The sequence below is a fragment of the Lycium barbarum genome, chromosome 1 (assembly GCF_019175385.1).
Source record: "Lycium barbarum isolate Lr01 chromosome 1, ASM1917538v2, whole genome shotgun sequence".
In the NCBI taxonomy this organism is placed as follows: Eukaryota; Viridiplantae; Streptophyta; class Magnoliopsida; order Solanales; family Solanaceae; genus Lycium; species Lycium barbarum.
This window is the reverse complement of record NC_083337.1, coordinates 157,453,802-157,476,701: the sequence shown is the minus strand read 5'-3', so window position 1 is coordinate 157,476,701 and position 22,900 is coordinate 157,453,802. Positions and strand designations below refer to the sequence as shown.

The 22,900-nt window shown below is 35.3% G+C and overlaps 2 protein-coding genes across 2 annotated transcripts; both read left to right on the top strand.

Annotated features, from left to right (window-relative positions):
• The first annotated feature begins 1,836 nt into the window (after window positions 1–1,836).
• On the top strand, window positions 1,837–6,249 carry LOC132623307 (uncharacterized). Its single transcript, XM_060338079.1, has 7 exons — window positions 1,837–2,447; window positions 2,766–2,858; window positions 4,897–5,041; window positions 5,131–5,241; window positions 5,330–5,412; window positions 5,496–5,553; window positions 5,931–6,249. Exons 1-7 carry the CDS (start codon window positions 2,193–2,195, stop codon window positions 6,008–6,010), a joined length of 825 nt encoding a protein of 274 aa, XP_060194062.1. The 5' UTR covers window positions 1,837–2,192; the 3' UTR covers window positions 6,011–6,249.
• An 8,108-nt stretch (window positions 6,250–14,357) lies between these two features.
• On the top strand, window positions 14,358–22,900 carry LOC132599969 (kinesin-like protein KIN-14C). The gene is made up of 23 exons (XM_060313116.1): window positions 14,358–14,567; window positions 15,644–15,784; window positions 15,885–16,042; window positions 16,135–16,245; window positions 16,433–16,637; window positions 16,739–16,866; window positions 16,966–17,049; window positions 17,153–17,230; window positions 17,315–17,407; window positions 17,511–17,540; window positions 17,910–18,251; window positions 18,343–18,424; window positions 18,519–18,614; window positions 18,701–18,880; window positions 18,983–19,089; window positions 19,173–19,351; window positions 19,577–19,741; window positions 19,854–20,107; window positions 20,332–20,495; window positions 20,918–21,042; window positions 21,575–21,709; window positions 22,082–22,152; window positions 22,238–22,900. Exons 2-23 carry the CDS (start codon window positions 15,682–15,684, stop codon window positions 22,297–22,299), a joined length of 2,952 nt encoding a protein of 983 aa, XP_060169099.1. The 5' UTR covers window positions 14,358–14,567; window positions 15,644–15,681; the 3' UTR covers window positions 22,300–22,900.

Below are 22,900 nucleotides of genomic sequence, written 5' to 3'. Positions count from 1 at the left end.
GACAGTTAGTGCTACTGTCCAATTATTTTGCATATGACAATGACCTTGGTTTGGTATTAAATGGTATTGGTTTATTGTCCAGATTTTCATTGAATGGTACTTGGTATTTTATGTCAAGGTTTTGCATTGAATGGTAGTTGATATTTCTGACCAGATTTTGATGTGAAATGGTAATGGTTACTGGTTTATATTGTCCATATTTTGCATTGAATGTTAGTTGGTGTTTTGTTCAGGTTTGCATTGAAATGGTCAATGCTTATTGTCCAGATTTGCATTGAATGGTAGTTGCTATTTTATGTCCAGATTTTCCATTGAATGTTAGTTAGTGTTTTGTCTAGGGTTGCATTGAAATGGTCAATGTTTATTGTCCAGATTTTTCATCCCAGATTTTGATAGTGTCCATATGGTATAAATGTTGTTGGTTAGCATGTTGAATAGGCTAACCATTACTAACCAGATGGTATAACGTATTGCTTCACAAAGTCATCATAATCATATTCAATATGCTAACCAAAATTAGATTACATTGTTAATCATCTAAATAGAAATTCACTTCAACCTAATTAGTACTACAACCATTGTTAATCATCTAAGTACAACTTCACTTCAACCTAATTAGTACTACTACCAGAACCAAGATAAAACATCAAATTACATAGGACACTAATACATAGACAAATCTTCAATGTTTTTGACCACTTCAACTCTTGCTCATATTTGTTTTTCTTCTTCAACAAACCCCAAATAACAACATTAGCTTGCTCCGGAAATGGTGGTTCATACCCATCGAAAAATTTGCAAGAACTTCGACCTTTCACCTATAAAAAATGAACGAAAAATAGTGACAAACCCGGTAAAATTAGATGTAAATCAGTGACTAAATTAAACAAACCTAGCAAAATCATACTAAAATTGAGCTATTAAAAACATAAATTACATACCTTGTACTTTTGACAACCCCAAAATCTCCTTCCCGGATTGTCATCGGACCATGAAATCCTCACCACCGCCGGAAATCCACATCTACAAACTCTAGTCATGAGTACAATTGAGAGAGAAACTTACAATTGAGAGAGAAAATTTAACAATTAGAAAAGAAGGAGAACAAAAAGCTTGAATATCAAGTTGTGGTGTATTTTAATGGGGGAGAGGTTAAATAAGAAGAAGGGGTTGATGTTAGCCGTTGGAAGTGAAAGAAATGTAAAGGGAAATGTGAAAATTGGATTTGTTACTGTTTTTATGCTAATGTGGCACCTCTCACGCGCCTCTTGGCGTGGGACTACACTCACTATGCCATGTGGCAGCTCGGGGATTAATTAAAACCCATTTTGCCAAGTCTAGGGGTGTCTTGAAGTGCAGCAATAGTTTGGGGACGAAAGTTGCAATTCGTGTCAAGTTCGGGGGCGTTTTAGTTACTTAAGCCATATATTATGGGTATGTATTTTTGATATAGCTACCAATTGTAATTTAGAAAAGTTAATTAGCTACTAAATATAATTAAATAAAATGGTGGTTAATATTAACGGAAAAGGGCCAAAATTACCCCTGAACTTTGGGAAATAGTTCATCCATACCCTTCGTTATACTTTAGGGTCAATTATACCCTTACCGTTATACTATGAGGTCAATTATACCCTTATGTCTAACAGCTGCCACGTGGCATCATCCCAGCCTTTCAAAATTATTTTCCCCTCAAATAATTTTTTACCCATTAAAATAACCCAACCTGACCCGATTTTTTTTCCAGCCAAAGTGATACGGACCCAACCCATTACCCCTTGGCTGGAAAAAAAAAATCGGGTCGGGTTGGATTATTTTAGTGGGTAAAAAATTATTTGAGGGGAAAATAATTTTGAAGGGCTGGGATGATGCCACGTGGCAACTGTTAGACATAAGGGTATAATTGACCCCATAATATAACAGTAAGGGTATAATTGGCCCTAAAGTATAACGAAGAGTATCAATGAACTATTTCCCAAAATTCAGAGGTAATTTTAACTCTTTTTCATAATATTAATAATTAGGTCTTAAGAGAATTTGCTAAAAGTTCCAATAAAGAATCAAAACCCAAACCCCTAAACACTGTCTGCCCGTTAAAAAAAAAAAAAAAAAAAAAACACCATCTTCCAAAACCCCCCACAGAGTCTTTTTCTTTCCTTGAAGTACTGAGAAACTTATAGGTGTGAGAAGAAATGGTGCGGCCTTATAAAGTGAAAGGGGAAAAGAGAAAAAAGAAAGAAGAGAATTATGATAAAGAAGAAGAAATAGAGCAATCCGAGTCAGCAAAAAGAGTGAAAACAGAACACACTGTTGCAGATACTGAGGCAGCTGAAAGAGTTGTAGATTTACTAGCTGGAATACCAGTTGTTTCAACTGATCAAAGCACTAAACCTGGTGTTATTTTCATAATTGAGAGAGCCTCTCTCGAAATTGCTAAAATTGGAAAGGTCTGTCTTTGCAATTCCATTTTTTCATCCACTTTTTGTTTCTTCATTTTTTAGTCCTGGGTCCTTTGAGAAGAGAGCGTTTTATTTGGAATTATGAGAATGGAGTTGGAAAATAGGTTATAAGCCGTTTTCAAATTTGGAATCCAACTTCGAGTTAAATTTGGAATTTTCATGGCCAAACACTGATTTTCAAATAAAGCGAAAATTTACTTTGTAAAAAAAGTGAATATTTTTTATCGCCACAGTCATAATAATCACATATACCGCTCAATAAAGGGAGCTAACCAATGCTTATGTTATCTCCTCTTGTGCATGCAGACTTACCAGCTTCTGAACTCAGATGAACATTCCAACTTTCTGAAGAAGAATAATCGCAACCCTTCTGATTATCGGCCTGATATTGCTCATCAGGTTAGTGGACTTTGAAACTATGGGCCTGTTCTCGTTCCTCAATACTCATGATAGTATAAACACTATGGCCTTCCTGTAGAGTTCAGATAAAACTTTGTCATTTAAAGCAATATTTAACTGTGAGCCATAGGTTGAGACTTTTCGTAATGGTAACCAGCAAAAGTTGATGTCTCAATGTTTTGTAAACTTTTGTGGAGATGTCGGGTAGAGTGGCCTGCCAAAGTTAAAACAAGCATGCTGGAACACAATTAGCTATGTACTGAATGTGTATGAATTTTCCTGGAGCTCAATTAGTTGACACTAAAACATATTCCCTCTGTCCAGTTTGATGATATTTGACTGGCCACGATTTAAAAAGAAAGTAAGAGTTTTGACAAGTAAGGTATCTATTTAGAAATATGTATAAAGTACCAAGACTATCCTCAGTATAGAAGTATCTGTTTAGTAGACTCACAAGTCATGTCAATAGGATGAACGGAATAGTAAAAGATGTAGGAAAAAGGGAATGGGAGTGTAAGAATTAGTTTTTAAATATATGAAGGTCACAATCTTTTTGGACGGAAAAGAAAGGGGGGAGTGTCAAACAAACTGGGATTGGAGGAGTATTAAAGAATCATCTCAAATGATGTTTGTTGATCCAAGTTCAAGTAGAGTTTGAGTAACTGGAATTATTCAATGCTGGAATTTCCGAGTAAGAAAAATGACAAGGAAAGAGTTATCTGGTAGTTGGCCTTTAAATCACAAAGTATTCATCTTGACAGCTCTTTGGTCATATGTTTATTTAATCATGATATTACATTCACTTTTCTAGTGGGACTATTTCGGATTACTGGCTAAGTGTGTTTTTCACATACTTGTTCAACCTATATTTAACGATTAAGTGTCCTCCACTGGCCAAAAAAAGAAAAAGAGAAATTAATATGAAAAGTCAGATGCCTTCTCCACCCACCACCCTCCAGTTCTCTGCCACTCAGTCTCTATGCTATAGAGTTTGATTTATACATACGATAATGTCAACTGTGGGATAATACCTGTCTGTATGCTTCTTTATTTCGTTTATAAAGCTTCCCAATTGCCTTATAGGTACAGATAAAGATATGAATGGCTTAGAGCTGTGCATTTCTGTTCCATTTTCTCTCAATTTTAGTTCTTTAGAGTGAGTTCCATCTCTTTGCTTTTGTTCTACTTCTGTCTGGTTCAGTTTCTTAGTATTTATTGGAATTGGAAGTATAAATTGAGTTGCAGTGCACCGCTGATGCTTCTTCTTTAGTGTATACTTTCTCGGTGAAATAAGAAGGAAATCTCTTTTAGTTCTCCAAACAGCTTTTCTAGAAAATCCTCCCCTCCCCTTCCCGAAAAGAAGATAAAACCTGCAAGTAACAACTATACTTCAGTTCCAATCTAGTTGGGCTTGACTATGTGAATCCTCACTATCCGTATCACTCCATTTAAACCTGTCCCCATCCAAATATCTATAAAGAAAAGGTTCTCTAGCACTAGAAGTTTTTACACTTTTACTGGCATATAAATCTGTCACATGATACAGGACATTGGACCTAAAGAAACATACTAATATGACTAAAACTTGACTCCGACAGTTTCTAAAAGTTGAATATAAAATGGGAGGAGGCATTTTCTTTTGCTACTGACAACTCATAGGGAATCCTTCTTTTAGCGGAGGGGAGAAAGCAGGAATAAGAGCACCTGCAGCTTTGTTTGCTTGATCCTACCTTGGGGCTTGTAGGATCTAAACATTTTAATCGACCAAAGCATCCTTGTTAAAATGTTTGCTTGCATACTTGTCACTTTTCCTGTTAAGGATAATAGCTGTGTCCTTCCAATTCAGTCTGTAATATTAGCAAAATAAGTTGTAATTCCTTGCACAGCAAATGGAAGAAAGGAATTGGCGTTTACTAACTTCATTTACAATTTATTCTCGCAGCGGGTCATTATTTCTTTACGAGGCTATACAATTAGTTAAAATCCTTGTATGTCTTTTTTCTAGAATGTTTATATGATTTCTTCTTTCCTTCTGCAGGCAATGCTTACAATTTTAGATAGCCGAATAAATAAAGCTGGGCGATTAAAAGCGTTGTATGTGAGGACTGAGAAAGGCGTGCTCTTTGAAGTAAAACCTCATGTTCGTATCCCTAGGACATTTAAGCGATTTGCTGGTATCATGTGTAAGTTTAATTACCTTGTGAACAGTTCTTCCCCATCTCTTTCCTGTTTTGTCAAATTCTGCTGTTTTCTGATATGGCTTCAACTTCAGTGCAGCTGCTACAAAAGCTGAGCATAACTGCTGTTGGTAAACGAGAGAAACTGTTACGTGTTATAAAAAATCCTGTTTCACAGTACCTACCCATCGACTGCCGGAAGATCGGTGAATAATTTTCTCTTAGTTCCTCCCTTTTCTAACTGAATGTCCTTGGCAATTGACTAATACCTCCACTTCTCCTCTTATGCTTCAGGCTTCTCTCATAGTTCTGAGAAACTGGTGGATATTCAGGACTATGTTAATGGAATTAGCAATGACATGAACCTTGTTTTCATGGTATGTTCTAGTATAATTTTCTATAGAAGTTCGATTTTTAGGGACTTATAGTTACTTGATAAGTTGATATCTGTCATATGCAGGTTGGGGCAATGGCCCATGGAAAAATTGATAAAGAATATGTCGAAGATTATATATCAGGTAAACCAATCCTTCCTCTTTTCTTTTTTATTTTTAGTCCAATATCAATTAGAGCACAATAGTCGATCTTTCTGCCTTTCTTTGATATACATGGCTGGTTTTAATGCTTAGGAATGCACCTTAACATACTCGATGCTTCTAACAACCAATGTCAAATACCATATCATAGCCCACTCATCTTGATAAGTTTAACGAGTTATTGTCGAGCCACCTTTGGTTCTACTCTCTGTAAATACAACTTTAGCTTCTTCTTAACGCGAGGTATGCATGCATATTTTCTGTTAGTTCTAAACTAGGTCCATGATGTTTTCTCTATGGCAAATTTTTGCGTTTTTCCTGGAGCTGAACCTTGTCTAATCATCTGATGTATCTTGCAGTTTCCGATTATCCATTAAGTGCTGCATACTGCATATCTATGATCACGAATGCTGTGGAGCGCAAATGGAAAATTTTGTAGACTTGTACCTTACCCTGATTTTAGTTGCTACATTTACTTTCTAGAATGTTATCCTTTCAAGTACTCGTCTTACCTTGTCATCCTAATTTAGCATTTACTCTATTTTTAAATATATTTTTGTTTCTTTATCTTCTTCTCTCTGTCATATAAAGTTTCAAATCAATGTAATGAAGGATTTGTTGTTGATCCAACTTTTCTCTGGTCAATGATTTAGGGAGTTGGTCTTTCCTTGAAACATTAAGAAGAACGTAACACTTAAGACTTTTCTTTGTATGAACTGGTCATTTTCAAAGGTTGCAGCACTATACTACCTGTATATGAAATGGAAGTTACTGAAAAAGGAAAAAACAAAGAGAACGATTTGTACTTCTTTCTACAGTTGGATAATTTTCCTTGTACAACTTTTCTAATTGGAAAATAAAAAGTTTGACGCATTCTAAGTACATTAGAAGTTTCGAATATGACTAGCAAGCATACAATTTGGAAAACGATGGGCGCAGTAGTATAGTAAGAAACTGAGAGTGGGTGAACAAATTGTGGAACACAGCATGACTATGAGGACAGAAAACCTGAGAAAGTTAAACAGGTAGGAAACTTTCTTTCTGTAAAACAAAAAGAGTAAAAGATCCAAATATCCAAGCATCCCAAATGTAGAGGTAAGTTGACAAATTTAAAAGCTCACTTAGATTTTACTTGTACAAGTTCCACACTCCACGGGACAAAAAGAATAGTACTCGACATTTCTTGCAAAATCTCCACAACATTCACTTAGAAAATATGGAGAAATTGTGAAAAGTAAGTAACGTAAGAACTTCTTAAAAATATGTTTTTCCGAAAGACTACTCATTCAAAAGCAACTTCTTCCTGTCTTCCTCGGTCTTAAAGAGAAAGGCAGACTTCAAGTACAAGGTTCAACACAAGTAATTGTTGGTGTGAATTTGACAATCTATTTTTAAAAATCTTAGAAATAAAAACCGTCTTTAAAACTATAAGGTAAATTCCCTAATAAAATATTTAGAAATTAGAAGTGTTGGGAATATGTAATCAAACAAAAAATATTTGACTATACTTCTGTACATCCGTCCACAGTAGGGGAAAGAAGGTTACCATATATACAAGAATCTTTTAATTTGTTACGGAGTTATTTCTTATCAATCAATCAAGTGAGTCTTTCAGTTTTTACGAAGCTCTTTTTGGTCGATCAAAGCAGTACAAGAAAATGATGACACTGTCATTCTCAGGCGGAACTATAGTTAAACTTAAGGGTTCAACAGAACCGAACAATTCCGACTTAAATTCTGCATTTATGTTAAATATTACACTCATCTATAGCCTAGCAAATTGCTTTTTCTAGAACTCAAAACTCAAAATTATAGGTCAGCCTATGGTCATTCTCGGAAGAATTAGCTATAGGTAACCTTTTAGTTGTAAAATTAGTATAGGTGACTTATGGAGATCACTTGAAAGTAAAACCCAATTAAATTTGGGAGTAAAAAAATTGGGGTCCAAAATGTATTTTTTCAAACTTGTTAATCTTTTACAAAATATAAAAAGACTCCAATTTAATCTAAAAAACCCATCAACCTCCTTCTCCTCCTCCCACCCCTCCCCCGCCCCACACACCCCCCCACCCCCAATTTTTTTTTAATTTTTTTTTTTGAATTATTTATTTGCTTTTTCACCAGCCACCCCCGTCTCCCGTCCTCCTCCCACCCCTCCCCCACCCCCCCACCAAAAAAATTGAATTATTTTTCTTTTTCACCAGCTGCCCCCTTCTCCTCTTCCCACCCCTCCTCCCGCCCCCTCCCCTCCCCTATTTGTTTTTTAAATTGATTTTCTTTATTTGTTTTTTCATCTCCCTCTTCCTCCTCCCAACCCTCCCCCTCCCCCCGCCCCCCAAAAAAAATTATTTTTTTTTAAAATAAAATTAAAAAAAAAAAATCAAGCCCCCACTCCTCCTCCTCCCACCCCTTCCCGCCTATTTTTTTTAATTTTAATTTTCTTTATTTATTTTTTCACCCCACCTCCTCCTCCTCCAAATCCTCCCCCACCCCCCCCCCCCCTGATTTTTTTTTTTATCAGCCCCTATTCCTCCTCCCCCCATTTTTTTTTTACCAGCCCCTCTTCCTAGCCCCCAATTTTTATTTTTTTCACCCCCCTCCTCCTCCTCCCCCAACCCCCCCCCCCCTCCACAATTTTTTTTTTTTAATTTTGAAAAGTTTTTTTTTTTTTTTTTTTTTTGCACACCCCACCCTTCCAGAAAAAAAATTGTTTTGAAAAACAAAGTTTTGAAATTTTTTATTTTATTGCACCACCACCCCCCCCCCCCCCCCCCCGCACAAAATGATTGTTCTTGAAAAGAAGTTGTTTTGCAATTTTTTTTTTTGGTTTCTTACTTCCCCCGCCCACCCAAAAAAAAATTAATTTTGTTTTAAAAAAAAGTTTTGAAATTTTTTTATTTTTGGTTTTTTGCAACCCCCCACTCCAAAACAAATCTAGAAAGGAAGTTTTGAATTTTTTTTTTTGTTTGGGTTTAGGAAAAGTTTGGATAAAATTCAGGTTGTTGTTGTTATATGTTTGTAGTGAAATAGATGGTTTTTTTGTTGTTGTCCTGGTATGGTTCAGGGTTTAGGAAAATATATCCAACAGATAGTTTTTTTGTTCTTGTCCTGGTATTTATCTGGTTTTATATGTAGAAGATAATCAACAGATTTATAGTTGTTGCAACAAATTCTACACTTTTTGCAACAAGTAGACAATTTGTTGTAACGACTCACTAATCTGTTAGACATAACTTCAGTTATTTTCTTCTGTTTGTAGAAGATATCCAATAGATTTTTAGTTGTTGCAACAAGTTCTACACTTGTTGTAACAAATAGACAATCTGTTGCAATAATTACAAATCTGTTGGACATAGCTTCTGTTTGTAGAAGATATCCAACAGCTTTTTAGTTGTTGCAACAAGTTCTACACTTCTTGTAACAAGTAGACAATCTGTTGCAACAATTACAAATCTGTTGGACATAGCTTCAGTTTTTTGGTTCTGTTTGTAGAAGATATCCAACAGATTTTTAGTTGTTGCAACAAGTTCTACACTTGTTGTAACAAGATAGACAATCTGTTGCAACAACTACAAATCTGTTGGACATAGCTTCAGTTATTTGGTTCTGTTTGTAAAGGATATCCTACAGATTTGTAATTGTTGCAATAAGTTCTACACTTGTTGCAACAAGTAGACAATTTATTTATGAATCAGCAAATGTTGAGGAAAGATATAGTTAAATTGGTAGCCAAACTGACAATGAATCCTCAAAAAGAGATGAAGAACAAAGCCAAGAAGCAGTATATACAAATGAAGAAAGTGAAGAAGAATTAGAAGATGAAGAAACTGATGATAGAAATGAAGGAGATGAAGTAGATCAAGAAAATCTGATACACCCCAGAAGGTAGTTGCTAAACAAATTATTACTTAAGTTGTGGTATTTGGAGGCTGTTGAACAATTTCTGTTTTTTTTTTTTTTTTGTCCTTTATGTTATTTGTGAATGATGTTTATGAACTTATTTATTTTGATTAGTTGTAGTATTTGGAGCCAAGGTGGCTGATGAACAATTTCTATTTATGAACTTATTTATTTTGCTTACTAATTGTTGTTGTTGCAACAAATTACTCACCTGGTTGGAAAAAATCAAACAATTGCTTAAATTATTGTAAAAACTAAAAAATATGTCGCAACAGATGAGTTAATTGTTGCAACAGATTATACAGTTGTTGAAGAAGTTGCAACAAGTTACTAATCTGTTTCAACAAATGGATCAGTTTAAACAAGTCACTAATCTGTTTAGACAAGTTGCCTAAATGATAGCAACAGATCATACAGTTGTTGAAGAAATTGCAACAACTTACTAATTTGTTCCAACAAGTAACTAATCTGTTTAAACAAGTTACTAATCTGTTTAGACAAGTTGCCTAAATGATTGCAACAGATCATGCAGTTGTTGAAGAAGTTGCAACAAGTTACTAATCTGTTCCAACAAGTAACTAATCTGTTTAAACAAGTTACTAATCTGTTTAGACAAGTCGCCTAAATGATTGCAACAGATCATACAGTTGTTGAAGAAGTTGCAACAAATTACTAATCTGTTTCAACAAGTTACTAATATGTTCCAATAAGTAACTAATCTGTTTAAACAAGTTACTAATCTGTTGCAACAGATAGTACAGTTGTGGAAGAAGTTACAACAAATTACTAATCCGTTTCAACAAATTACTAATCCGTTCCAACAAATAACTAATTTGTTTAAATAAGTTACTAATCTATTGCAACAGATCATACAGTTGTGGAAGAAGTTGCAATAAATTACTAATGATTTTAGTAGATATATATATTGATCACTAAATATGGTTGATTTTCACTTTTTATCACTAAATAAGTAAATATGGGTGAATCAAGTAGTTCACACCAATTCACTCCAATGATCACTCCATTTAGTGCGTATTGGACTTAGTTGATCATCTATCCTGACCCAAAACACCATCAAATTGCTTAAGTGTATACATTGATCACTAAATATGATTGATTTTCATTGTTTATCACTAAATATGAGTGAATCAAGTAGTTCACATCAATTCACTCAAATGATCACTCCGTTTAGTGCGTATTGGACTTGGTTGATCATCTATCCTGACCCAAAACACCATCAAATTGCTTAAGTATATATATTGATCAATAAATATGGTTTATTTCTATTGTTTATCACTAAATATGGGTGAATCAAGTAGTTCACATCAATTCACTCCAATGATCACTCCGTTTAGTACGTATTGGACTTAGTTGATCATCTATCCTGACCCAAAACACCATCAAATTGCTTAAGTATATATATTGATCAATAAATATGGTTGATTTCCATTGTTTATCACTAAAGATGGGTGAATCAAGTAGTTTACATCAATTCACTCCAATGATCACTCTGTTTAGTACGTATTGGACTTAGTTGATTATCTATCCTGACCCAAAACACCATCAAATTGCTTAAGTATATATATTGATCAATAAATATGGTTGATTTCCATTGTTTATCACTAAATATGGTTGATTTACATTGTTTATCACTAAATATGGCTGATTCCCTTTATTGATCACTAAATATGAGTGAACCAAGTAGTATTTGTTGCAGCAAGTGTAGTATCTGTTGCAGCAAGTGTAGTATCTGTTGGAACAACTGTAGTATCCTTTGTAACAATTGTAGTATCTGTTGTAGCAAGTGTAGTACCTGTTGCAACTCAAATTACCATCAAATTGATTAAGTGTTATATATTGATCACTACTTATTATTGATTTCCTTTGTTTATCACTAAATATCATTGATTCTCTTTGTTGATCACTAAATATGGGTGAATCAAGTAGCATCTGTTGCAATAACTGTAATATCTGTTGCAACAAGTGTAGTATATGTTGCAACAACTGTAGTATCTGTTGCAGAAAATGACATAGTTGTTGAACAAGTCCTTACTCTTGTTAGATAAAATACAACAAGTTACCTACTTTCTGTAACAAGTCACTCCACTTGTTGGAAAAACCCCAACATGTAACTTAGTTGCTGCAACAAGGCCTATCAGTTGTTACAACAGATTGCTTATTTGCTGGAAATCTTTTAGCAGTTGGATAAAACACAAGTTACTAGTTGTTGCAACAAGTCCTGTTACTTGTTTGATAAAACCCAACAAGTTACAGAGCTGTTGCTACAGATCCATTACTTGTTAAAAACTGTTCAACAATTTATTAACAACAATGCATACATTTGTGATTTGAATACGATCAACATATCATATAAACCAAGTTCACAAGCACCAAGAACAGAAATTACCATTCTAAAAAAGAATAACATTTAAATGTCATAAAGTTCCAACAAATAACTATTATTACAACACAATGCAATTAACAACTATGGAGCATTTTGGCTTGGACAATAACTACAAATCTGTTGGATATTTTCTACAAACAGAACCAAATAACTGAAGTTATGTCCAACAGATTTGTAGTTGTTGGAACAGATTGTCTACTTGTTGCCACAAGTGTAGAACTTGTTGCAACAACTATAAATCGTTGGATATCTTCTATAAACAGAACCAGATAAATACCAGGACAAGAACAAAAAAATCATCTATTGGATATCTTTTCCTAAACCCTGAACCATACTAGGACAACAACAGAAAAACCATCTATTTCACTACAAACACACTACAACAACAATCTGAATTTTATCCAAACTTTTCCTAAACCCCCAAAAAAATCAAAACTTCTTTTCAATATTCTTTTTGAGTGGGGGAGGGGGGTGGTGCAAAAAAAAAAACTTTTCAAAACTTTTTTTTTAAAGGGCGGGGGGTGCTGGGTGCAAAAACACAAAAAGAAAAACTTTTCAAAACTTTTTTTAAAAAAATAATTTTGGGGGGAGGGGGGTAGTGAGGGGGGGGGGGGGGGGGGGGCTGGTGAAAAAATTTAAAAAAAATATCAAAATTTTTTTTGGGGGTGGGGGATGAGAAGAGGAGTAGAGGCTGGTAAGAAAAAATCAAAAAAAAAAGATTTTTTTTGGGGGCGGGCTGCGAGGAGGAGGAGGAGGAGGACGACTGGTGTGAAAAAATTAATTTTTTTTTGGGGTGGGGGTAGTGAGGATGAGCGGGGGCTGGTAAAAACAAAAAAAAAATCAAAACTTTTTAAATTTTTTTTGGTGGGGTGGGGAGGGGGAGGAGGAGTGGAGGCAGGTAAGAAAAAAATCAAAACTTTTTTAAAAAAAATTTTGGGGAGTGGTGGGGGGTGGGGCGAGGATTGCGAGGAGGAGGAGGAGGAAGGTGGGGGGGGTGGTGGTGGTGAAAAAACAGATAAGGAAAATCAAAAAAATTAAAAAAAAATTGGAGGGTGGGGGGAGGGTTGTGAGGAGGAGGAGGGGGGGGGGGGGGAGAGGGTGAAAAAACAAATAAAGAAAATTAAAAAAAATATATTTTTTTTGGTGGGGGGTGGGGGGTTAGGGGGTTGGGAGGAGGAGGAGGGTGAAAAAAAATAAAGAAAAAAATTGGCGGGGGTGTGGGGTGGGGGGCGGGGGCGGGGGCGGGGGAGGCGCATGGGGTCGGGGGAGGGGTCTGGGCAGGGTTGGGTCAAAGTGTTAAAAATAAAACTTGAGTGCAAAGTGTTAAAAATAAAGTTGATGGTCAAAGTATCAAAATGGAAACTTTTGGGCAACTTCAAAACCCCTTAATCACTAATAGAAAATTATCACCTCTACCTAATAATTAAAACTTGAGTCACCTCTCCTAAAATAAAAAATTAAAGAGTCACCAAAAATTAAATGCCATGTCATTTTCTTCTAGATGGTACTCCCTTTGTCCCATATTAGTTGTCTTGTTTTTCTTTTCGAGAGTTAAGTTGACTAATCTTCGGAGCTTAATTGGATTAGATCAATTCAATATTTTAAAATTATAATTTATATATTTAAAAACTACACGAAAAGTATTACAAGTCGGAATTCTTCTCATATTAATATGGTACTCCTTCTGTTTCATATTAGTTGTTATGTTTGGCTTTTTAAGAGTCAAGTTAACTAGTTTTTGAAGCTAAATTAGATTATGAGCCCGTTTGGATTTGCTGGAAAAAAAAAAGTGATATTTAAGCATAAGTGCTTAAAGTACTTTTTAAGTGTTGAAAGTTATTTTATAAATAAGTAGTTACGTGTTTGGATAAAAGTGCTTAAAGGATTTTTAGAAGTAAAGATAGTATTGGAATTACTAGAAAATATAAGGGATAAAAGGGTAAAGTTGTTAGTCACCAAAATGACTTTTTAAGATGGGGTCGAGCAGCTTCTTGATTTTGGCTTATTTTATGCACTTTTTGACTTAATTTAAGTTGTTTTCTATTTTACCAAACACCACCAATTTATAAGTCTATCCAAACGGGCTCTATATCAATTCAATAGCTTAAAATTGTAATTTGACATTCAAAAAGCTACACGCAAAGTATTACAAGTTGCAATTTTTCTCATATTAATATGGTGAAAAAATATATCTCAAAATGTTGGTCAAAATTTATATAATTTGATTTTTTTAAAAAAAAAAAAAAAGTGGACAAGTAATATGAGACGGAAGGAGCAAGATACTACTACAGTAATTTTTTCCCTATAAAGTAACAACATAATAATAGGAAAAGAAGAAAAATATGGGAACTTTTTTTTTTGGGGGGGCTTGGGAATGTTTTATTTTTTTACTAATGAAAAGGTTGACACAAGGCAAATATAAAAAGAGAAAATAGAAAGGTTAGCTAAGAAGAGATCTCCTAAATTAACGGTACGCGGTCAGGTTGTCAACCTCCCTCAGGAGACTAACGGTACACGGAAAATGGGAGACTAACCGAACACAAAATTCCTTAGAGACAAAATTCTGAAGGAAAAAAAAAAGAATTCCATATTCATTGCTAATAATAATGACAATAATTAAATAATCATTGCCTTTGGTCTTCTCTAAAGAACGTGCACAGTTTGTGCCTTTCCATATCTACACTTTTCACAGGTTCTTTCCATCTTTTTCAACAAACATTCCTTTACAATTTCAGTCCTTTTTCTGTTGACAAGATTTTTGTCGTTAATGAGTATGTTTTTTCATCTTATTCTTATTATTTTGTGATTTATGTATTCTGGGGCTCTTTATTCTTGATTTTTAATTTGCATGTGATCATTCATAGAGTTGATTCTTGGATAATAGATTTCAAGATTGAGTATTGGTTAATTAGAGCTTGAAAATTGAACAAAGTGTTATTTGTTTTCATGAAAATTTTGATGGTATTAGAATGGTTGATGGCTTTTGCATGTGTAATTGCCACCTCACTCTGAAGCTGTACGTTTCATATTCTCAATTTGGTGATTATATTTCTTTGTTCCTATCTTCTTATTATTGATCACATTGCTTTTCCATATAGAAGGCAGTTGCTTCTCATAATTTCTTGCTATTTTTCTTCTTTTTTCCACCTTTCAAATTATGTAATGCTTTACACATTGTGTTGATCAATTTCTACTGTTGGTTAAAGCTAGTCGTAATTTTTAGGACCAGAGACCATATTAGTATAAGATGCAACTCCAAAGTTGACTTTACTTTCCTCAATGCCCATGTTGCATGTTGTTTGAAGTGCATATGAAAAAAATGGTGGTAACTGTTTTTGAGTTCTTGTTATGCTAATCATCATGGTCACACAGAGCGATGAGATTTAATTTGGAATTCCTTGGATTATTTGTTAGCTAGTTCCAATTACCAAGAGGTAAACTGTATGATAACCGTGCCTGCCTTGGTGGAAAGAGTTACCCGGTACCTGTGATGGTGGAGGGTACCAGGTACTTGTGTTGGTAGAGGGTAGTGGGTACCTGTGAAATTAGTCGAGGTGCGCGTAAGCTGGCCCAAATATCACGGTTATTAAAAAAAAAAGATCTGATAATTGTATATTGCCTTGCAAACTTTCTGATAATTGTGTATAGTGAACTTGCAAGCTGCTTCTGCTGTTGAGACAATCTTTTAGACGGAATGTTTTTCGTTTTACGATTTGTGGAGGTCAGGGATAAATTGATTTCAGCATATCTGTTTTCAATGTGATTCAGATGTTCTCTGAATTGAAGACCGTGCTCTAGTTACCATCATGAATTCAATCCTGGATCGTGTAGCTAAAGATTGTGGTAGACGGAATAGCTCAACTCCGTCCACTAGCGGGGACATCTTTGAGCCTTCGTCAAGTAGTAATGGTGAGGCTGAAGGCAAATAAACATTTAATACCATGTATTTGCTGATCAAACTCTTGCTTGGGCTGATTTTCTTTTTGATTTCACTTTGTTATGTCTACAGCTAAGCAACGGGCAACTTTGGTAGAGTGGATAAACAGTCTTCTTCCTTACTTAAGTTTACCAGTAAATGCTTCTGATGAGGAATTACGAGCATATTTAGTTGATGGAGCTATCTTGTGTCAATTATTGAACAAGTTGAAACCAGGTTTTATACCAGAGGTAGTAGTAATTAATATGTTGGATTTTACAGTAATTAGAAGCTAAGGGTGGTTTTGTTTTGATGATCTGACTTACTGCATCTTTCATTCTAGTTTAATGGTTCAAGTCATTCTTCGGAGTTAGGTTCAGAAAATGTGAAACGGTTTTTGTCAGCTATGGATGAAATGGGCTTGCCCAGGTTTCAAGCATCAGATCTAGAAAAGGTTAGCACGAGTATAAAGTTGTGCTCTCGTGTTTCTAATATATGTGCATCATTTTATGTCTGCTTATCATTATATAAAATGGTTGTATGTGTTATAATATGCATAAATGTGTAACTTTCTGTACCTTTGGGTACAATTACACATCATTTTTCTTCTTTTGATATATTCACCCTGATACATTATCCAGGGATCCATGAAAATTGTTGTGGAATGCCTTTTAACACTTCGAGCAGAATTTACTCCGAATGTTGGAGGATATGGTTCGACCACACCATTATCTCGCAAACAGGAACTGTCGAGTACTCATTCTTCCCCATCCTCAACAGAAGGAAGACGAAAAATAGGATCAGATTCAAAATTCCAGCGTGCTTTGAGAAGTCCCGTGATGGCAGGTATGGTTGTTTAAATCCCTATGTTCTAACTACTTTCCCAAGCTTCACTAACGAGATATCTTTTTCTTAGATTGTTGACTTCTGTATTTTGAACTTTATAGAGCCATCAGCTGCATTATTACATCACGTTGGACATAAGTTCCATGAAGTATTTCAGCTTAAACAAGGGGGCTATGCTGATCTCCCCCCATCGAAGATTGCCGAAATGATGAAATCTAACAGCTTGGATGTTAGTAACATGTCCCTTTTTGTCGGTGAAGCTTGACTAAATTATACATCTGAAATTTGACTTCATACTTATTACAACTGATTGTTTTCTTGCACTCAGATTGCCCCAACCCAGTCACTTCTAAGTGTTGTGAATGGGATTCTTGATGAAAGCGTTGAGCGGAAGAATGGAGAGATACCTCATGTGCGCACATAAGAGATAAAGATATTCATGATTATATTCTTTTCTACTCGAATACATCACAAGAATTACACCCTAACATCGTTTAGTTGTTTAAATCTGTCAGCGGGTAGCATGCTTGTTGAGAAAAGTAGTGCAAGAAATTGAGCGGCGAATCTCTACTCAAGCTGAACATCTTAGAACGGTATATATGATACGCCTTTGGTGTTTTCGCCCAAATTCTCTTTAAAATGAACCTTGCTCATGACATTTATTCTGTTGTCTGTAGCAAAACAATCTATTCAAGACTCGTGAGGAGAAATACCAGTCACGGATCCGAGTCCTGGAAGCCCTTGCAACTGGGACTAGTGAAGAGACACAGGTAGTGTAGGCTTCGCTTCCTGTGAAAAAGTTTTTGAAGTCTAGGAAATTTTACTTCTTCAAGAGCTTATGCATCCTTCACCCACACAAATCTTTTATTTCAGATTGTCATGAACCAGCTTCAGCAAATTAAGGTAGTTCACCACCTCTCTTTCTCTGCCACATTGTTTGCTCAATGATCAGTATATTTAGTGGTATATATACATTCTGTAGTTTCATTTCCGGTAATTTTGTGTGTATTAACTCTTAATATATGATCTATCTGATCTCTTGAAGATAAAGTTACCTGTACTTTCTCCCATCCAAGGTTTTTGCTTGCTTGAAGTGAGCACTGAGTGTGTTGCAATCATTACTTATTTACATCAAACATCATTTTCAATAGTGTTATGTATCTACTCTGCTTACAATTTTATCATCACATGTGTTAAATGAAATTTGCTATTGATGAAAAGGATCTGCATTTGAAGTTTAGCATCCTTATTTGAACTGAAATCATATTACAGAACGTAAAAATCAAAATGGATGGGGAAAAGAAAAATGAGAATCACGACGTGGTTAGATTGATGAAGGAGAAGGATGTTCATAGTCAAGAGATTTCAGCTTTGAAGCAAGAACTAGAAATAGCTCAGAAAGCACATGAAGTACGGTGCCTAGAAATGGAAAAAGAGGCTAGAGATACTCAACAAAAGCTTGAGAAGAGGTTGAAAGACATCGAGAGCCTTTTAAAAGAATCAACAAACAGAGTGAAAGAACTCGAGAGTTTTTCTGAATCAAAATCACAGAGGTGGAGCAAGAAGGAGAACGTGTACCAAATATTCACAGAATTCCAGCTTGGCGCACTACGAGTATGATTTGATCTTCTTCTTTTTTTCTCTTAATTTAATCTAACATAATTCGTTGTTTGTCACATCTGATCTGGATATCCATAAACTTCAGGAACTGAAGTTTGCTTCTCAGTCGATAAAGCAAGAAGTAGTGAAAACACAAAGGAGCTATGCAGAGGAATTCAATCAATTAGGTCAGTGCTGTATATAGGTGGAAGATATCAAAACAGATTTTAAAGTTAAGTGATTGTGTAGGAGTTCTCTTATGAAGTTAAATTTCTATGATAGGTGAAAAATTTAGAGCACTAGACCATGCAGCTGCAAACTACTCTGTCGTCCTTGCTGAGAATCGCAAACTACACAATGAGGTCCAGGAGTTAAAAGGTGTTGTTATATTACGAAATTTTAGAATTAAGAGGACGGAATATTTCTCTCCTTTTACTGTTGCTTATGAATCTTTTTCAAATTAGGAAATATTAGAGTGTATTGTCGGATAAGGCCATTCCTTCGTGGACAAAAGGAAAAACAGTCGGTGATTGAATATATCGGAGAAAATGGGGAGCTAATTGTTGTAAATCCTTCCAAACAAGGAAAAGAAGGCCGTAGATCTTTCAAGTTCAATACGGTCTACAATCCAGCTTCAACACAAGGTTTTCAGATTCCTCCGAACTTTGCCAGATAAAGTTCATACAAATTCTGTAAAATTATGTTTCATGAATAAAAAAGGAATTTCTCTAATTCAACCTTTGCAGCTCAAGTGTATTCAGATATTCAGCCCTTAGTACAGTCTGTGCTTGATGGTTATAATGTATGTATATTTGCGTATGGTCAAACTGGCTCGGGAAAAACGTACACCATGGTAAGAATACTGTCCTATATAAATTTGTTAAATATGTTTACACATCGTTTAACATTGCTGAAGCAAGTTAAATTAACCTCCAGACTGGTCCGGAGGGAGCAAGCGAGGAGGATTGGGGAGTCAATTATCGAGCTTTGAATGATCTTTTCAGAATTTCCCAAATGAGAGAGAGCACTTTTAAGTATGAACTCAAAGTTCAAATGATGGAAATATATAATGAACAAGTTCGTGACTTACTGTCAAGTGATGGTTCTCAAAAAAGATATCCTTTACTAAATTTCATTTTTTTTAAGCTTTCCTGGCATTATCTCCATTTTTCTCCTTTTCTACATTAAACAAATTGTCAATTTGGATGTAAACTACTAAAATGTTTTAGTTGTCCCTTCCTTTTCTCCCATTTCCTACAATTCCAAATAATCACAAGAGATCAATATTATGTTTGCAATATATATCATGGATCTGCGACTGTTTTCCTTGATTTGCACACACTTGGGATTATATCTACCTCTCAACCCAATGGGTTAGCTGTCCCAGAAGCAAGCATGTTCCCCGTCAATGGAGCTGATGATGTCTTAGATTTAATGCATACGGGATTGAGAAATCGAGCAAAAGGTTCTACTGCCATGAATGAAAGAAGTAGTCGATCACACAGGTTCAAAACAACTATTCATCTGTGAATTTCAACATTTAAACTACATGTTTTTCCTTTTAAGTTTTGAAAGGTTATTTCCTATATAGTAAAACTTATTTCAATATATGTCCAGTATTGTAACTATCCATGTCCAAGGGAAGGATATAAAGAGTGGTTCATCAATGCATAGTAGTCTTCATTTGGTGGATCTTGCTGGAAGTGAAAGGGTAGATCGCTCTGAGGTGACAGGAGATAGATTAAAGGAGGCACAACATATAAACAAGTCATTGTCTGCTTTAGGAGATGTCATATCTGCTTTGGCACAAAAGAATGCTCACATTCCATACAGAAACAGCAAACTAACTCAAGTCCTTCAGGCTTCATTAGGTATCTCTCTTTCTATACAAAATGTTTTGCTTTCAGTTCCTCGTACAATGGTAGACCTAACAGTATGAGCATGTACCTGAGGCTTCTAATGGAAACAAATGTCTGACATGGTTGAGATCTCTAGCTTTGGTGTTTAAATATTTTGAACATGTCAGGGGCTTGCTTCTTATCTGTAAGATCACTGTTTTTCTTGTGGTAATTTATAATTCTATTCTGCTGTACAGGTGGTCAGGCAAAGACACTTATGTTTGTGCAGCTTAACCCTGAGATTGCTTCATATTCAGAAACCATGAGCACATTAAAATTTGCTGAACGGGCATCTGGAGTAGAGCTAGGCGCTGCTCGAAGTAGCAAAGATGGCAGGGATATCAGAGAGTTGATGGAGCAGGTGCTCTCTTAATTTTCTACTTGTACTAGATTAGAACCTTTAATTGTTGTACTAGAATTGGTGACCAATATCTTTTTCCAATTAGTTAAATGTGGGCCTTATTAATCGCTCTCAAGTAAATTACTAATTTGGAGCAAAGAAGAGGATTTAGTTATTCAAGTAGGTTGGCCATAAGGCGAGACTATTGTCTTGGCAATGATATTAGTTGGCGATGGGTTTAAGCGCTGTCTATAAACAAGAAGTTCAAAGCTACTTACCAGTAGAACCACCAATGATAACCTGAGTTCTTTTTTCTTTTTCTCAATCGAGATTGTTTTCCTCTTTACTATTCGTCGGGCGAGAGATGATATTGCTGCCTGACTTAGAATTTCCTGCTCTGGAGCATGTGAATTTGTGACCATTGTTAACTTTTGATCTTCCAGGTAGTATCTCTCAAAGATACAATAGCTAAGAAAGATGAGGAGATTGAGCAACTACAGCTGCTCAAAGATCAAAAGAATGTTTCTCCAGAAGCCAATGGTGAGAAACGCAGTCCAAACTCATTCAGGTATGGTTCTTCATCTCAAGCCAAAACTTTATTTCGTGAGACTTACTAGGGGTTTAGACATAAAAAGGTGATATTTGAAAAAAAATTGAGAAACGGTATTTGGAAGTTGAAGTTGTGTTTGAACATGCATTTAACTTTAAAATAAGTAGAAGTTTTGTGAGTGGAAAAAATAGTTAACTTGAAAAACTGTTCAAAACCACTTTTCTTCAGAAAATTTTTCAAAAGATCAGTCCAATGTATAACCAAACGCTGTTCTGAAAAAAGAAAATTGAAAAAAGGAAAAAAATTCATGTCCAAGGGGGCTGTTTGGATGTAGCTTGAAATTCTGTGGTAGGAAAGACTCCAGACTCAGTGAGAAAACAACATCTGATAAGGGCTCAAAGAGTACTGATCAGAATTATTTAGCTAGTTTCAAGAATTACAGTGATGAGTTTAGACACCAACAGGAGTCCCTCTGGCAGTCTCAGTCTGAGACTGTTAGACGGATTGTAAGTCAGATTATTTTTGCAAATGCTGATATCTTTGTGTTCAGCGACGCAGATAATGAGGAAAGACTAAGTGATATGCTATCTGATAGTGGTCTTTCTGTGGGCACAGAAACTGATGGATGTGCTGAAAGCACCAATCCTTTCCCTGAAGGATACAAACCACCAGAGAAGGCACATAAGTAAGTAAACATCATCTCGGTATGCTTGTGCTTTCTACAGAACGTTATTTTTATGAAACATAAGAGAATAAAGATCTTAGAGTTTTATTCAAGTAAATCCAGGTACCCTCTGATTGGCTTATGTAGAAATTTTATATAGAAACTAAACTTTCATCTGAAATGTTGTTATTAACTACATGAAAAAGGTAAAACAAAAGGTCAAGCATTCAAAAAATACTTATTGCTTTAGATGAAACTAAAAAATCCAGGAAGTTTGTAGACTTAACATCACTCCTCCAAGATTTAAGGTATTCCAACTGTTTTGAACTAGTGATTTTCTGCTGCTCGACTTGAGCTAATTGCTTGATTATCATCCCACATGGCCTTTTGCAGATACAAAACTGCATATAAAATACCTAGATCTCCGCAAAGATCAGAGAGGGATTCTCCAAAAGCCTCTAACGGTATGTTGATTAAGCATGACATGTTCCAAGAATACCCTTGGCTAAAAATTAGTGGTGTAATTGGAACTTCCTTAATATGTTTCAGGTCTGCGAAAGTCGACCAGTGCAGCCAATATGTTGGCTAAATCTACCAAAAGGTGGCAGTAACATGATGCAGTCAAATATCTCTTCTTAACTGTACAGATTCTTTTCATTGACCAGGGAGAGTCCCTTTTAGAGTGTAGGACTATACATGACATTTTGCTATTTTTTCTCTTTTTATTTGGGAATACGGAGGGAGGGGCAGGTTGTGATATACTACACTCAATTTTTTTATAGGTTTCTTTTTTCTCTATAAGGAATTCAGTGAGTAAAGTTTGTATAAAGTCTGTTGAGTTGTCACATACAAATGTTGGTTTTTATCAGCAATTTATCTTTGGGTTACTCATATTCTGGATATGCTTCAACATCTTGTTTTGACGGAGAAACCTCTAGCTAGCAACCAGTTCAGTTTGAAACACATCAAATGTACAATGTCATTCCAGAAACTTGAAAGGACTTATCTTTCTTTGAAAGAATCATATGTCACTACAAACTTTTCCAGAAAGCAAGTCATGAAAATATTCGTCCTTGTACTCTTTATGATCTCTTAAACTTGTACTAGTAGGGCTTTCTTTCCTTTGGATAGAAAAGAACCAAGAAAAACAGTGAGATTTCCTTTTCTTGTGAAGGGAAAAAGTGTTTTTAGGCAGAATGAAATATATGTGTG